The sequence below is a fragment of the Oncorhynchus tshawytscha genome, linkage group LG06 (assembly GCF_018296145.1).
Source record: "Oncorhynchus tshawytscha isolate Ot180627B linkage group LG06, Otsh_v2.0, whole genome shotgun sequence".
Taxonomy (NCBI): domain Eukaryota; kingdom Metazoa; phylum Chordata; class Actinopteri; order Salmoniformes; family Salmonidae; genus Oncorhynchus; species Oncorhynchus tshawytscha.
In genome coordinates this window covers 4,201,643-4,219,741 of record NC_056434.1, presented here as the reverse complement: position 1 = coordinate 4,219,741, position 18,099 = coordinate 4,201,643, and the positions used below count along the sequence as shown (strand labels likewise).

The following is an 18,099-nucleotide window of genomic DNA, read 5'->3' as shown; positions in this document are numbered from 1 at the left end:
CCCCCACTCACCTGCTTCTCTCTGCGTCCCCTACCACCCCCCACTCACCTGCTTCTCTCTGCGTCCCCTACCAGCCCCCACTCACCTGCTTCTCTCTGTGTCCCCCCACTCACCTGCTTCTCTCTGCGTCCCCTACCAGCCCCCCACTCACTTGCTTCTCTCTGCGTCCCCTACCACCCCCCCACTCACCTGCTTCTCTCTGCGTCGCCTACCAGCCCCCACTCACCTGCTTCTCTCTGCGTCCCCTACCACCCCCACTCACCTTCTTCTCTCTGCGTCCCCTACCCACCCCCCCACTCACCTGCTACTCTTTGCGTCCCCTGCCAGCCCCCCACTCATCTGCTTCTCTCTGCGTCCCCTGCCAGCCCCCCCACTCACCTGCTTCTCTCTCCGTCCCCTACTACCCCCCCCACTCACTTGCTTCTCTCTGCATCCCCTATCACTCACCTGCTTCTCTCTGCGTCCCCTACCAGCCCCCACTCACCTGCTTCTCTCTGCATCCCCTACCACTCACCTGCTTCTCTCTGTGTCCCATACCAGCCCCCCACTCACCTGCTTCTCTCTGCGTCCCCTACCAGCCCCCACTCACCTGCTTCTCTCTGTGTCCCCTACCAGCCCCCCACTCACTTGCTTCTCTCTGTGTCCCCTCACCTGCTTCTCTCTGCGTCCCCTACCACTCACCTGCTTCTCTCTGTGTCCCCCCCCCACTCACCTGCTTCTCTCTGCGTCCCCTACCAGCCCCCACTCACTTGCTTCTCTCTGTGTCCCCTCACCTGCTTCTCTCTGCGTCCCCTACCACTCACCTGCTTCTCTCTGTGTCCCTCACCTGCTTCTCTCTGCGTCCCCTACCAGCCCACCACTCACTTGCTTCTCTCTGCGTCCCCTACCACCCCCACTCACCTGCTTCTCTCTGCGTCGCCTACCAGCCCCCACTCACCTGCTTCTCTCTGCGTCCCCTACCAGCCCCCACTCACTTGCTTCTCTCTGCGCCCCTACCACCCCCCACTCACCTGCTTCTCTCTGTGTCCCCCCACTCACCTGCTTCTCTCTGCGTCCCCTACCAGCCCCCACTCACCTGCTTCTCTCTGCGTCCCCTACCACCCCCCACTCACCTGCTTCTCTCTGCGTCCCCTACCAGCCCCCACTCACCTGCTTCTCTCTGTGTCCCCCACTCACCTGCTTCTCTCTGCGTCCCCTACCAGCCCCCACTCACTTGCTTCTCTCTGCGTCCCCTACCACCCCCACTCACCTGCTTCTCTCTGCGTCGCCTACCAGCCCCCACTCACCTGCTTCTCTCTGCGTCCCCTACCAGCCCCCACTCACTTGCTTCTCTCTGCGCCCCCTACCACCCCCACTCACCTGCTTCTCTCTGCGTCCCCTACCACCCCCACTCACCTGCTTCTCTCTGCGTCCCCTACCACCCCCACTCACCTTCTTCTCTCTGCGTCCCCTACCCACCCCCCACTCACCTGCTACTCTTTGCGTCCCCTACCAGCCCCCACTCATCTGCTTCTCTCTGCGTCCCCTGCCAGCCCCCCCACTCACCTGCTTCTCTCTCCGTCCCCTACTACCCCCCACTCACTTGCTTCTCTCTGCATCCCCTATCACTCACCTGCTTCTCTCTGCGTCCCCTACCAGCCCCCACTCACCTGCTTCTCTCTGCATCCCCTACCACTCACCTGCTTCTCTCTGTGTCCCATACCAGCCCCCCACTCACCTGCTTCTCTCTGCGTCCCCTACCAGCCCCCACTCACCTGCTTCTCTCTGTGTCCCCTACCAGCCCCCACTCACTTGCTTCTCTCTGTGTCCCCTCACCTGCTTCTCTCTGCATCCCCTACCACTCACCTGCTTCTCTCTGTGTCCCCCACTCACCTGCTTCTCTCTGCGTCCCCTACCAGCCCCCACTCACTTGCTTCTCTCTGTGTCCCCTCACCTGCTTCTCTCTGCGTCCCCTACCACTCACCTGCTTCTCTCTGTGTCCCCTCACCTGCTTCTCTCTGCGTCCCCTACCAGCCCACCACTCACTTGCTTCTCTCTGCGTCCCCTACCACCCCCACTCACCTGCTTCTCTCTGCGTCGCCTACCAGCCCCCACTCACCTGCTTCTCTCTGCGTCCCCTACCAGCCCCCACTCACCTGCTTCTGCGCCCCTACCACCCCCCACTCACCTGCTTCTCTCTGCGTCCCCTACCACCCCCACTCACCTGCTTCTCTCTGCGTCCCCTACCACCCCCACTCACCTGCTTCTCTCTGCGTCCCCTACCCACCCCCCCACTCACCTGCTACTCTTTGCGTCCCCTACCAGCCCCCCACTCATCTGCTTCTCTCTGCGTCCCCTGCCAGCCCCCCACTCACCTGCTTCTCTCTCCGTCCCCTACTACCCCCCACTCACTTGCTTCTCTCTGCGTCCCCTATCACTCACCTGCTTCTCTCTGCGTCCCCTACCAGCCCCCACTCACCTGCTTCTCTCTGCATCCCCTACCACTCACCTGCTTCTCTCTGTGTCCCATACCAGCCCCCCACTCACCTGCTTCTCTCTGCGTCCCCTACCAGCCCCCACTCACCTGCTTCTCTCTGCGTCCCCTACCAAACCCCACTCACTTGCTTCTCTCTGTGTCCCCTACCACTCACCTGCTTCTCTCTGCGTCCCTACCACTCACCTGCTTCTCTCTGCATCCCCTACCACTCACCTGCTTCTCTCTGCGTCCCCTACCACCCCCACTCACCTGCTTCTCTCTGCGTCCCCTACCAACCCCCACTCACTTGCTTCTCTCTGCGTCTCCTACCACCCCCACTCACCTGCTTCTCTCTGCATCCCCTACCACTCACCTGCTTCTCTCTGTGTCCCCTACCACTCACCTGCCTCTCTCTGTGTCCCCTACCACCCCCACTCACCTGCTTCTCTCTGCATCCCCTACCACCCCCACTCACCTGCTTCTCTCTGCGTCCCCTATCACTCACCTACACCTCTACACCTCTAGCAGATAGCTGCTCCAGATCACTCTACACATCTAGCAGATAGCTGCTCCAGCATCACTCTACACATCTAGCTGATAGCTGCTCCAGCATCACTCTACACGTCCAGCATATAGCTGCTCCAGCATCACTCTACACATCTAGCAGATAGCTGCTCCAGCATCACTCTACACATCTACACATCTAGCAGATAGCTTCTCCAGCGTCACTCTACACATCTAGCAGATAGCTTCTCCAGCGTCACTCTACACATCTAGCAGATAGCTTCTCCAGCGTCACTCTACACATCTAGCAGATAGCTGCTCCAGCATCACTCTACACATCTAGCAGATAGCTTCTCCAGCATCACTCTACACATCTAGCTGATAGCTGTTCCAGCATCACTCTACACATCTAGCAGATAGCTGCTCCAGCATCACTCTACACCTCTACACATCTAGCAGATAGCTGCTCCAGCATCACTCTACACCTCTACACATCTAGCAGATAGCTTCTCCAGCATCACTCTACACATCTAGCAGATAGCTGCTCCAGCATCACTCTACACATCTAGCAGATAGCTGCTCCAGCATCACTCTACACCTCTAGCAGATAGCTTCTCCAGCATCACTCTACACATCTAGCAGATAGCTGCTCCAGCATCACTCTACACATCTAGCAGATAGCTGCTCCAGCATCACTCTACACATCTAGCAGATAGCTGTTCCAGCATCACTCTACACCTCTAGCAGATCGCTGCTCCAGCATCACTCTACACATCTAGCAGATAGCTGCTCCAGCATCACTCTACACCTCTAGCAGATAGCTGCTCCAGCATCACTCTACACCTCTAGCAGATAGCTGCTCCAGCATCACTCTACACATCTAGCAGATAGCTGCTCCAGCATCACTCTACACATCTAGCAGATAGCTGATCCAGCATCACTCTACACCTCTAGCAGATAGCTGATCCAGCATCACTCTACACCTCTAGCAGATAGCTGCTCCAGCATCACTCTACACATCTAGCAGATAGCTGCTCCAGCATCACTCTACACCTCTACACATCTAGCAGATAGCTGCTCCAGCATCACTCTACACCTCTACACATCTAGCAGATAGCTTCTCCAGCATCACTCTACACATCTAGCAGATAGCTGCTCCAGCATCAATCTACACATCTAGCAGATAGCTGATCCAGCATCACTCTACACCTCTAGCAGATAGCTGCTCCAGCATCACTCTACACATCTAGCAGATAGCTGTTCCAGCATCACTCTACACATCTAGCAGATAGCTGCTCCAGCATCACTCTACACATCTAGCAGATAGCTGTTCCAGCATCACTCTACACATCTAGCAGATAGCTGCTCCAGCATCACTCTACACCTCTAGCAGATAGCTGCTCCAGCATCACTCTACACCTCTAGCAGATAGCTGCTCCAGCATCATCACTCTACACCTCTAGCAGATAGCTGCTCCAGCATCACTCTACACCTCTAGCAGATAGCTGCTCCAGCATCACTCTACACATCTAGCAGATAGCTTCTCCAGCATCACTCTACACCTCTAGCAGATAGCTGCTCCAGCATCACTCTACACCTCTAGCAGACAGCTGCTCCAGCATCACTCTACACCTCTAGCAGATAGCTGCTCCAGCATCACTCTACACCTCTAGCAGATAGCTGATCCAGCATCACTCTACACCTCTAGCAGATAGCTTCTCCAGCATCACTCTACACATCTAGCAGATAGCTGTTCCAGCATCACTCTACACCTCTAGCAGATAGCTGCTCAAGCATCACTCTACACCTCTAGCAGATAGCTGCTCCAGCATCACTCTACACCTCTAGCAGATAGCTGCTCCAGCATCACTCTACACCTCTAGCAGATAGCTGCTCCAGCATCACTCTACACATCTAGCAGATAGCTGCTCCAGCATCACTCTACACCTCTAGCAGATAGCTGCTGGAGCATTACTCTACACATCTAGCAGATAGCTGCTCCAGCATCACTCTACACATCTAGCAGATAGCTTCTCCAGCATCACTCTACACCTCTAGCAGATAGCTGCTCCAGCATCACTCTACACCTCCAGCAGACAGCTGCTCCAGCATCACTCTACACATCTAGCAGATAGCTGCTCCAGCATCACTCTACACCTCTAGCAGACAGCTGCTCCAGCATCACTCTACACATCTAGCAGATAGCTGCTCCAGCATCACTCTACACCTCTAGCAGACAGCTGCTCCAGCATCACTCTACACCTCTAGCAGATAGCTGCTCCAGCATCACTCTACACCTCTAGCAGATAGCTGCTCCAGCATCACTCTACACCTCTAGCAGATAGCTACTCCAGCATCACTCTACACCTCTAGCAGATAGCTGCTCCAGCATCACTCTACACCTCTAGCAGATAGCTGCTCCAGCATCACTCTACACATCTAGCAGATAGCTTCTCCAGCATCACTCTACACCTCTAGCAGATAGCTGCTCCAGCATCACTCTACACCTCTAGCAGACAGCTACCCCAGCATCACTCTACACCTCTAGCAGATAGCTGCTCCAGCATCACTCTACACCTCTAGCAGATAGCTGATCCAGCATCACTCTACACCTCTAGCAGATAGCTGCTCCAGCATCACTCTACACATCTAGCAGATAGCTGTTCCAGCATCACTCTACACCTCTAGCAGATAGCTGCTCCAGCATCACTCTACACCTCTAGCAGATAGCTGCTCCAGCATCACTCTACACCTCTAGCAGATAGCTGCTCCAGCATCACTCTACACCTCTAGCAGATAGCTTCTCCAGCATCACTCTACACCTCTACACATCTAGCAGATAGCTGCTCCAGCATCACTCTACACCTCTAGCAGATAGCTGCTCCAGCATCACTCTACACATCTAGCAGATAGCTGCTCCAGCATCACTCTACACCTCTAGCAGATAGCTGCTCCAGCATCACTCTACACCTCTAGCAGATAGCTGCTCCAGCATCACTCTACACATCTAGGAGATAGCTGCTGGAGCATTACTCTACACATCTAGCAGATAGCTGCTCCAGCATCACTCTACACCTCTAGCAGACAGCTGCTCCAGCATCACTCTACACATCTAGCAGATAGCTGCTCCAGCATCACTCTACACCTCTAGCAGATAGCTGATCCAGCATCACTCTACACCTCTAGCAGATAGCTGATCCAGCATCACTCTACACCTCTAGCAGATAGCTGCTCCAGCATCACTCTACACATCTAGCAGATAGCTGTTCCAGCATCACTCTACACCTCTAGCAGATAGCTGCTCCAGCATCACTCTACACCTCTAGCAGATAGCTGCTCTAGCAGATAGCTGCTCCAGCATCACTCTACACCTCTAGCAGATAGCTTCTCCAGCATCACTCTACACCTCTAGCAGATAGCTGCTCCAGCATCACTCTACACCTCTAGCAGACAGCTGCTCCAGCATCACTCTACACCTCTAGCAGATAGCTGCTCCAGCATCACTCTACACCTCTAGCAGATAGCTGCTCCAGCATCACTCTACACCTCTAGCAGATAGCTGCTCCAGCATCACTCTACACCTCTAGCAGATAGCTGCTCCAGCATCACTCTACACCTCTAGCAGATAGCTGCTCCAGCATCACTCTACACCTCTAGCAGATAGCTGCTCCAGCATCATCACTCTACACCTCTAGCAGATAGCTGCTCCAGCATCACTCTACACCTCTAGCAGATAGCTGCTCCAGCATCACTCTACACCTCTAGCAGATAGCTGCTCCAGCATCACTCTACACCTCTAGCAGATAGCTGCTCCAGCATCACTCTACACCTCTAGCAGATAGCTGCTCCAGCATCACTCTACACCTCTAGCAGACAGCTGCTCCAGCATCACTCTACACCTCTAGCAGATAGCTGCTCCAGCATCACTCTACACCTCTAGCAGATAGCTGCTCCAGCATCACTCTACACCTCTAGCAGACAGCTGCTCCAGCATCACTCTACACCTCTAGCAGATAGCTGCTCCAGCATCACTCTACACCTCTAGCAGATAGCTGCTCCAGCATCACTCTACACCTCTAGCAGACAGCTGCTCCAGCATCACTCTACACCTCTAGCAGATAGCTGCTCCAGCATCACTCTACACATCTAGCAGATAGCTGCTGGAGCATCACTCTACACCTCTAGCAGATAGCTGCTGGAGCATCACTCTACACCTCTAGCAGACAGCTGCTCCAGCATCACTCTACACCTCTAGCAGACAGCTGCTCCAGCATCACTCTACACATCTAGCAGATAGCTGCTCCAGCATCACTCTACACCTCTAGCAGATAGCTGCTCCAGCATCACTCTACACCTCTAGCAGATAGCTGCTCCAGCATCACTCTACACCTCTAGCAGATAGCTGCTCCAGCATCACTCTACACCTCTAGCAGATAGCTGCTCCAGCATCACTCTACACCTCTAGCAGATAGCTGCTGGAGCATCACTCTACACCTCCAGCAGACAGCTGCTCCAGCATCACTCTACACCTCTAGCAGATAGCTGCTCCAGCATCACTCTACACCTCTAGCAGATAGCTGCTCCAGCATCACTCTACACCTCTAGCAGATAGCTGCTCCAGCATCACTCTACACCTCTAGCAGATAGCTGCTGGAGCATCACTCTACACCTCTAGCAGATAGCTGCTCCAGCATCACTCTACACCTCTAGCAGACAGCTGCTCCAGCATCACTCTACACCTCTAGCAGATAGCTGCTGGAGCATCACTCTACACCTCTAGCAGATAGCTGCTCCAGCATCACTCTACACCTCTAGCAGATAGCTGCTCCAGCATCACTCTACACCTCTAGCAGATAGCTGCTCCAGCATCACTCTACACCTCTAGCAGACAGCTGCTCCAGCATCACTCTACACCTCTAGCAGATAGCTGCTCCAGCATCACTCTACACCTCTAGCAGATAGCTGCTCCAGCATCACTCTACACCTCTAGCAGATACTTCTCCAGCATCACTCTACACCTCTAGCAGATAGCTGCTCCAGCATCACTCTACACATCTAGCAGATAGCTGCTGGAGCATCACTCTACACCTCTAGCAGATAGCTGCTGGAGCATCACTCTACACCTCTAGCAGACAGCTGCTCCAGCATCACTCTACACCTCTAGCAGATAGCTGCTCCAGCATCACTCTACACCTCTAGCAGATAGCTGCTGGAGCATCAGAGGCCAGTTGGAAAGAGGAGGAGACGTAGAACGTTTAATAGACTAAGTTAGAATCATTAGTAAACACTCCTGCTGTTAGGTCAAGTTTATACACGTTAAAATTAAGTTAAAAATAATAATAAAAACAAAGTTAATACAAATTAATAAAATCCCAAAAATGTTTTTTACCTTTATTTAACTAGTTTAAGAACAAATTATTATTTACAATGACGGCCTAACTGCCTAGGAACAGTGGGTTAACTGGTCTAGGAACAGTGGGTTAACTGGCCTAGGAACAGTGGGTTAACTGGCCTAGGAACAGTGGGTTAACTGGCCTAGGAACAGTGGGTTAACTGACCTAGGAACACTGGGTTAACTGGCCTAGGAACAGTGGGTTAACTGGTCTAGGAACAGTGGGTTAACTGGTCTAGGAACAGTGGGTTAACTGGTCTAGGAACAGTGGGTTAACTGGTCTAGGAACAGTGGGTTAACTGGTCTAGGAACAGTGGGTTAACTGGTCTAGGAACAGTGGGTTAACTGGTCTAGGAACAGTGGGTTAACTGGTCTAGGAACAGTGGGTTAACTGGCCTAGGAACAGTGGGTTAACTGGCCTAGGAACAGTGGGTTAACTGGCCTAGGAACAGTGGGTTAACTGGCCTAGGAACAGTGGGTTAACTGGCCTAGGAACAGTGGGTTAACTGGCCTAGGAACAGTGGGTTAACTGGCCTAGGAACAGTGGGTTAACTGGCCTAGGAACAGTGGGTTAACTGGCCTAGGAACAGTGGGTTAACAGGCCAAGGAACAGTGGGTCAACCTTTCGGTTGCTAGTCCAACGCTCTAACCACTAGGCTACCCTGCCGCCCCAAAATGAATGTAGGCTTATGTTAATGTATGTTAACCTATTTTGACAGTGATTTTATTTCCATGATGGTCTTCATCCGTCTGTGATACGCGTATCTTATTACCGCCCCACGTGTGTGATTCTGTGAAAGCTTTGTCAGTTCCTCACGCTGGGCCCACACCTTCCTCTTTCCTTTCCCGAGGTCAGGTGGTCACAGTGCTCTCCAATTAAGCTTCCTCCTTAATTTAAATTTAAGAGGCTTTATTGGCATGGGAAACATATTTTTTTATATTGCAAGTGCAATAGATGAATAAACAAAAGTGAAATAAACATTAAAAAAATGAACAGTAAACATTACACATACAGAAGTTCCAAAATAATAAAGACATTACAAATGTCATATTATATATATATATATATACAGTGTTTTAGCAATGTAAAAATGGTAAAGGACACAAGATAAAATAAATAAGCATAAATATGGGTTGTATTTACAATGGTGTTTGTTCTTCACTGGTTGCCCTTTTCTTGTGGCAACAGGTCACAAATCTTGCTGCTGTGATGTCACACTGTGATGTCACCCAGTAGATATGGGAGTTTGTTTGTTTTCGAATTCTTTGTGGATCTGTGTAATCTGAGGGAAATATGTCTCTCTAATATGGTCATACATTGGGCAGGAGGTTAGGAAGTGCAGCTCAGTTCCCACCTCATTTTGTGGGCAGTGAGCACATAGCCTGTCTTCTCTTGAGAGCCATGTCTGCCTACGGCGGCCTTTCTCAATAGCAAGGCTATGCCCCCCCCCCAGAAACACCTGGATCCGTGTCATTGTAGTAGTGTGTTATCTTGCTCTCTCGCTTCTATTATCAGATAGACTAGTTGATATGTGCAGTATTTGCCCTCCCTATCTCTCCTACCTATTTCCTATTAACCTCCCAGTTGTCCTGTCCTCCAGGAACCTGCTCCCCATCTGTCATGTGTGTACAGAGGAAGGAGAGAAGCCTATGGTACTCCTGCCCTATATGGACTGGGGTAACCTCAAACTGTTCCTGAGACAGTGCAAGCTGGCCGAGGCCAACAACCCACAGGTGAGCCCCGAACCCTGGCTCCGGCCTACTGTCATCCTACCGTCGTCCTGTCATCGTACTGCTGTCGTCCTGCCGTAGTATCCCACCATTGTCCTACCATTGTACTACAGTCATCCCACCATTGTCCTACCATTGTACTACAGTCATCCCGCCATTGTCCTACCATTGTACTACAGTCATCCCGCCATTGTCCTACCATTGTACTACAGTCATCCCGCCATTGTCCTACCATTGTACTACAGTCATCCCGCCATTGTCCTACCATTGTACTACAGTCATCCCACCATTGTCCTACCATTGTACTACAGTCATCCCGCCAGTGTCAACGCAGACCAGTAGTTAGGCACCAATTGACGCCAACCAATACCCAGGTCTAAAAGTGTTAATGTAGTGTGTTAGTGTAGTGTGTTAGTTGTTAGTGTAGTGCCTTAGCGTAGTGCGTTAGTGTAGTGTGTTAGTGTAGTGCCTTAGCGTAGTGTGTTAGCGTAGTGCGTTAGTGTAGTGCGTTAGCGTAGTGCGTTAGTGTAGTGCGTTAGTGTAGTGTGTTAATGTAGTGTGTTAGTGTAGTGTGTTGCGGTAGCGTAGTGCGTTAGTGTAGTGCGTTAATGTAGTGTGTTAATGTAGTGTGTTAGTGTAGTGCGTTAGTGTAGTGCGTAGTGCGTTAGCGTAGTGCGTTAGCGTAGTGCGTTAGTGTAGTGTGTTAATGTAGTGTGTTAGTGTAGTGTGTTAGTGTAGTGCGTTAGCGTAGTGTGTTAGCGTAGTGCGTTAGTGTAGTGCGTTAATGTAGTGCGTTAGCGTAGTGTGTTAGCGTAGTGTGTTAGCGTAGTGTGTTAGTGTAGTGTGTTAGTGTAGTGTTAGTGTAGTGTGTTAGTGTAGTGCGTTAGTGTAGTGCGTTAGTGTAGTGTGTTAGTGTGTTAGTGTAGTGTGTTAGTGTAGTGTGTTAGTGTAGTGTGTTAGTGTAGTGTGTTAGTGTGTTAGTGTAGTGTGTTAGTGTAGTGTGTTAGTGTAGTGTGTTAATGTAGTGTGTTAGTGTAGTGTGTTAGTGTAGTGTGTTAATGTAGTGTGTTAATGTAGTGTGTTAGTGTAGTGTGTTAGTGTAGTGTGTTAGTGTAGTGTGTTAGTGTAGTGTGTTAGTGTAGTGTGTTAGTGTAGTGTGTTAGTGTAGTGTGTTAATGTAGTGTGTTAGTGTAGTGCGTTAGTGTAGTGTGTTAATGTAGTGTGTTAATGTAGTGTGTTAGTGTAGTGTGTTAGTGTATTGCGTTAGTGTAGTGCGTTAGTGTAGTGCGTTAATGTAGTGTGTTAATGTAGTGTGTTAGTGTAGTGTGTTAGTGTAGTGTGTTAGTGTAGTGTGTTAATGTAGTGTGTTAATGTAGTGTGTTAATGTAGTGTGTTAGTGTAGTGTGTTAGTGTAGTGTGTTAGTGTAGTGTGTTAGTGTAGTGCGTAGTGCGTTAGCGTAGTGCGTTAGCGTAGTGCGTTAGTGTAGTGTGTTAATGTAGTGTGTTAGTGTAGTGTGTTAGTGTAGTGCGTTAGCGTAGTGTGTTAGCGTAGTGCGTTAGTGTAGTGCGTTAATGTAGTGCGTTAGCGTAGTGTGTTAGCGTAGTGTGTTAGCGTAGTGTGTTAGTGTAGTGTGTTAGTGTAGTGTTAGTGTAGTGTGTTAGTGTAGTGCGTTAGTGTAGTGCGTTAGTGTAGTGTGTTAGTGTGTTAGTGTAGTGTGTTAGTGTAGTGTGTTAGTGTAGTGTGTTAGTGTGTTAGTGTAGTGTGTTAGTGTAGTGTGTTAGTGTAGTGTGTTAGTGTAGTGTGTTAGTGTAGTGTGTTAATGTAGTGTGTTAATGTAGTGTGTTAATGTAGTGTGTTAATGTAGTGTGTTAGTGTAGTGTGTTAGTGTAGTGTGTTAGTGTAGTGTGTTAGTGTAGTGTGTTAATGTAGTGTGTTAGTGTAGTGTGTTAGTGTAGTGTGTTAGTGTAGTGTGTTAATGTAGTGTGTTAATGTAGTGCGTTAGTGTAGTGTGTTAGTGTAGTGTGTTAGTGTAGTGTGTTAGTGTAGTGTGTTAATGTAGTGTGTTAGTGTAGTGTGTTAGTGTAGTGTGTTAGTGTAGTGTGTTAGTGTAGTGCGTTAGTGTAGTGCGTTAATGTAGTGCGTTAGTGTAGTGCGTTAGTGTAGTGCGTTAGCGTAGTGCGGTAGCGTAGTGCGTTAGTGTAGTGTGTTAATGTAGTGTGTTAATGTAGTGTGTTAGTGTAGTGCGTAGTGCGTTAGCGTAGTGCGTTAGCGTAGTGCGTTAGTGTAGTGCGTTAATGTAGTGTGTTAGTGTAGTGTGTTAGCGTAGTGTGTTAGCGTAGTGCGTTAGCGTAGTGTGTTAGTGTAGTGTGTTAGTGTAGTGTGTTAATGTAGTGTGTTAGTGTAGTGTGTTAATGTAGTGTGTTAGTGTAGTGTGTTAGTGTAGTGTGTTAGCGTAGTGTGTTAGCGTAGTGTGTTAGTGTAGTGTGTTAGTGTAGTGTGTTAATGTAGTGTGTTAGTGTAGTGTGTTAGTGTAGTGTGTTAGTGTAGTGTGTTAGTGTAGTGTGTTAGTGCAGTGTGTTAATGTAGTGTGTTAGTGTAGTGTGTTAGTGTAGTGTGTTAGTGTAGTGTGTTAATGTAGTGTGTTAGTGTAGTGTGTTAGTGTGTTAGTGTAGTGTGTTAATGTAGTGTGTTAGTGTAGTGTGTTAGTGTAGTGTGTTAGTGTAGTGTGTTAATGTAGTGGGTTAGTGTAGTGCGTTAGTGTAGTGCGTTAGTGTAGTGCGTTAGTGTAGTGCGTTAGTGTAGTGCGTTAGTGTAGTGCGTTAGTGTAGTGCGTTAGTGTAGTGCGTTAATGTAGTGCGTTAATGTAGTGTGTTAGTGTAGTGTGTTAGTGTAGTGTGTTAGTGTAGTGTGTTAGTGTAGTGTGTTAGTGTAGTGTGTTAGTGTAGTGTGTTAGTGTAGTGTGTTAGTGTAGTGTGTTAGTGTAGTGTGTTAGTGTAGTGTGTTAGTGTAGTGTGTTAGTGTAGTGTGTTAATGTAGTGTGTTAGTGTAGTGTGTTAATGTAGTGTGTTAGTGTAATGTGTTAGTGTAGTGTGTTAGTGTAGTGTGTTAGTGTAGTGTGTTAGTGTAGTGCGTTAGTGTAGTGCGTTAGTGTAGTGCGTTAGTGTAGTGCGTTAGTGTAGTGCGTTAGTGTAGTGCGTTAGTGTAGTGTGTTAGTGTAGTGTGTTAGTGTAGTGTGTTAGTGTAGTGTGTTAGTGTAGTGTGTATTAAGCTGAAGTACAGGGGTAGATACTGTTTCCCATGTGGAGACAATCACCCCATTTGTGCTTGGTAACTCCAGGGGTCCTGTTAATCCTTTAGCACAGGCGTCCTCTGATATGCCTGTAATGTCTTGAGTACGACACACACCGGGAGATGGAAGCTTTGATTCAAGGTGCAGCAGCGAAAACATACCGAATCATTTTCAATCACAAGTTAAAGCTTCCTTCTCGGTCACAGATGTATTTTTGGGATGGTTCATGACCTCCGCCAGACCTTCTCCATCCGTCCTCTCTATATATTCTGTAGGTTATTGTATTGGGCTGACAGACAGACTCATAAAGTTGTTTTTCCCCTCCTGCTGTCGTAGTAAACATGAACACAAAACATTAGGAACACCTGATCTTTCCATGACATAGACTGACCAGGTGAATCCAGGTGAAAGCTATGATCCCTTAGTGATGTCACCTTTTAAATCCACTTCAATCAGTGTAGATGAAGGAGAGAAGACTGGTTAAAGAAGGATTTTTAAGCCTTGAGACAATTGAGAGATGGATTGTGTATGTGTGCCATTCAGAGGGTGAACGGACAAGACAAAATATTTCAGTGTCTTTGAACAGGGTATGGTAGTAGGTACCAGGCACACCGGTTTGTCAAGAACTGCAATGCTGCTGGGTTGTACATCTGACTAGGTATCCCTTTGAAGTTTGCACTATTTTGTTCAAAACAATTTTTTTTCCCTTTTAATATATTTTTGCTTTCCTGTATTTATACTTGGGATAGTATATCCCAGTATGTATATACCTAGTCAGATAGTATATCCCAGTATATATATATATATATACCTAGTCAGAGAGTATATCCCAGTATATATATATATATATATATATATATATATATATACCTAGTCAGATAGTATATCACAGTATATATATATATATACCTAGTCAGATAGTATATCCCAGTATATATATATATATATATATATATATATACCTAGTCAGATAGTATATCCCAGTATATAGATATATATATATACCTAATCAGATAGTATATCCCAGTATATATATATATATATATATATATATATATATATATATATATATATATATATACCTAGTCAGATAGTATATCCCAGTATATATATATATATACCTAGTCAGATAGTATTTCATAGTATATATATATATATATATATATACCTAGTCAGATAGTATATCCCAGTATATATATATATACCTAGTCAGATAGTATTTCACAGTATATATATATATATATACCTAGTCAGATAGTATATCCCAGTATATAGATATATATATATATATATATATATATATATATATATATATATATACCTAGTCAGATAGTATATCACAGTATATATATATATATATATATATATATATATATATACCTGGTCAGATAGTATATCCCAGTATATATATATATATATATATATACCTAGTCAGATAGTGTATCCCAGTATATATATATATCTAGTCAGATAGTGTATCCCAGTATATATATATATATATATATATATATATATATATATATATACCTAGTCAGATAGTGTATCCCAGTATATATATATATCTAGTCAGATAGTATATCCCAGTATATATATACCTAGTCAGATAGTATATCCCAGTATATATATATATATATATATATATATATATATATATATATATATACTGGGATATACTATATATATATATATATACCTGATCAGATAGTATATCCCATTATATATATATATATATATACCTAATCAGATAGTATATCCCAGTATATATATACCTAGTCAGATAGTATATCCCAGTATATATATATATACCTAGTCAGATAGTATATCCCTTTATATATATATATATACCTAGTCAGATAGTATATCCCAGTATATATATATATATATTTTACACTGGAGGACATCTTTTAATTAAAAATCTGAAATCGGTGCCAAACGCTATGGCTACATGCCTTTTTGTCCCAGGTTTGAGCCAGAGACTTATGTCCAGGTTGAAGCTTCCTGACTTCTTGTGGTTTAACGATGCTTCAATGTTGCCAGGCAGTTAATACGAGTTGAGTCACGCTGCCAGATCAGATCACAGCACAGTTGTAAATGTCTTTCTGTTGTGTGCGTCGGAGCGTCCAGGGCCCACAATGATCATCAAAGACCTGATGGTGTACATAAACACTAAGAGGCATGCTCCTGCACGAGCTCGTCTTTCTCTACAGGGTATTAACACACACACACACACACCTCCTCTCTACAGGGTATTAACACACACACACACACACACACCTCCTCTCTACAGGGTATTAACACACACACACACACACCTCCTCTCTACAGGGTATTAACACACACACACACACATCTCCTCTCTACAGGGTATTAACACACACACACACCTCCTCTCTACAGGGTATTAACACACACACACACACACACTCCTCTCTACAGGGTATTAACACACACACTCCTCTCTACAGGGTATTAACACACACACACACCTCCTCTCTACAGGGTATTAACACACACACACACACATCTCCTCTCTACAGGGTATTAACACACACACACACACACACACCTCTCTACAGGGTATTAACACACACACACCTCCTTTCTACAGGGTATTAACACACACACCTCCTCTCTACAGGGTATTAACACACACACCCCTCTCTACAGGGTATTAACACATACCTCCTCTCTACAGGGTATTACCACACACACCCCTCTCTACAGGGTATTAACACACACACCTCCTCTCTGCAGGGTATTAACACACACACACATCTCCTCTCTGCAGGGTATTAAAACACACACCCCTCTCTACAGGGTATTAACACACACACCTCCTCTCTGCAGGGTATTAACACACACACACACCTCCTCCTCCACAGGGTATTAACACACACACCTCCTCTCTGCAGGGTATTAACACACACACACACCTCTCTACAGGGTATTAACACACACACACCTCCTCTCTGCAGGGTATTAACACACACACACCTCCTCTCTGCAGGGTATTAACACACACACACACCTCCTCTCTGCAGGGTATTAACACACACACCTCCTCTCTGCAGGGTATTAAAACACACACCCTCTCTACAGGGTATTAACACACACACACACCTCCTCTCTGCAGGGTATTAAAACACACACCCCTCTACAGGGTATTAACACACACACCACCTCTCTACAGGGGATTAACACACACACACCACCTCTCTGCAGGGTATTAACACACACACACACCTCCTCTCTACAGGGTATTAACACACACACACCACCTCTCTGCAGGGTATTAACACACACACACACCTCCTCTCTACAGGGTATTAACACACACACCCCTCTCTGCAGGGTATTAACACACACACCCCTCTCTGCAGGTATTAGCAGCGTGTCATCTGATAGCTGTCTGTTCTTTTTCTAAGTGAACCACGAGATGTTTATGTACATAGACACCGCTATGCTAAGCTACAGTAATTAGTCCTGACCTGCTGTTAATGTACACACCGCTATGCTAAGCTACAGTAATTAGTCCTGACCTGCTGTTAATGTACACACCGCTATGCTAAGCTACAGTAATTAGTCCTGACCTGCTGTTAATGTACACAACGCTATGCTAAGCTACAGTAATTAGTCCTGACCTGCTGTTAATGTACACACCGCTATGCTAAGCTACAGTAATTAGTCCTGACCTGTTGTTAATGTACACACCGCTATGCTAAGCTACAGTAATTAGTCCTGACCTGCTGTTAATGTACACACCGCTATGCTAAGCTACAGTAATTAGTCCTGACCTGCTGTTAATGTACACACCGCTATGCTAAGCTACAGTAATTAGTCCTGACCTGCTGTTAATGTACACACCGCTATGCTAAGCTACAGTAATTTGTCCTGACCTGCTGTTAATGTACACACCGCTATGCTAAGCTACAGTATTTAGTCCTGACCTGTTGTTAATGTACACACCGCTATGCTAAGCTACAGTATTTAGTCCTGACCTGTTGTTAATGTACACACCGCTATGCTAAGCTACAGTAATTAGTCCTGACCTGCTGTTAATGTACACACCGCTATGCTAAGCTACAGTAATTAGTCCTGACCTGTTGTTAATGTACACACCGCTATGCTAAGCTACAGTATTTAGTCCTGACCTGCTGTTAATGTACACACCGCTATGCTAAGCTACGTCTCAACTCCGATGTCAAGCCACCCAGGTCACCCGATGGCCACCCGATGTCAAGCCACAAGCCACCCGATGTCAAGCCACCCACATCAGACGGATAGTAGGATGGTCGTGAAGCAGACTGTTTCCTCTTGTCTCACTACACATCGTGCGTCCCCATTGACAGCCTACTGTCTACGTAGTGCATTACTTTTGACCAAAGCATATGGGTCCTGGTCAGAAGCGATGCACTATGTAGGGAATAGGGTGCCACTTGGGACACAGATCTGTTTTGCTGTACTAGCCAGGGGTCATTCAGGCTTGTCTCAGGGGCACCCTCCTAAACAGACCATTGGCCCCTTCCCTGTCTGTAAAACTTCATAGCTACAAGAAGGTAGCTAATCTTTCTATTTTGTAATGTTAGTGTTTCAAAAAACCCTCCTAGATAAGTCGTAGTGCAGGGATGTGCTTTTCTATCTCTGTAGGTGTGGTTTAATCTCTGTAGGGGTGGTTTAATCTCTGTAGGGGTGGTTTAATCTCTGTAGGGGTGGTTTATTCTCTGTAG

At 47.0% G+C, this 18,099-nt stretch overlaps 1 protein-coding gene across 1 annotated transcript in view; it reads left to right on the top strand.

The window, feature by feature from the left end:
* LOC112251955 (tyrosine-protein kinase RYK) overlaps window positions 1-18,099 on the top strand; it is a gene marked incomplete at its 5' end in the record, with an annotated part of 60,763 nt that overhangs the window by 13,863 nt on the left and 28,801 nt on the right. Inside the window, one exon of the mRNA XM_042323678.1 lies at window positions 9,953-10,085. Within this exon, the coding sequence (XP_042179612.1) occupies window positions 9,953-10,085 (133 nt within the window). The remainder of the gene's footprint in view (window positions 1-9,952; window positions 10,086-18,099) is intronic.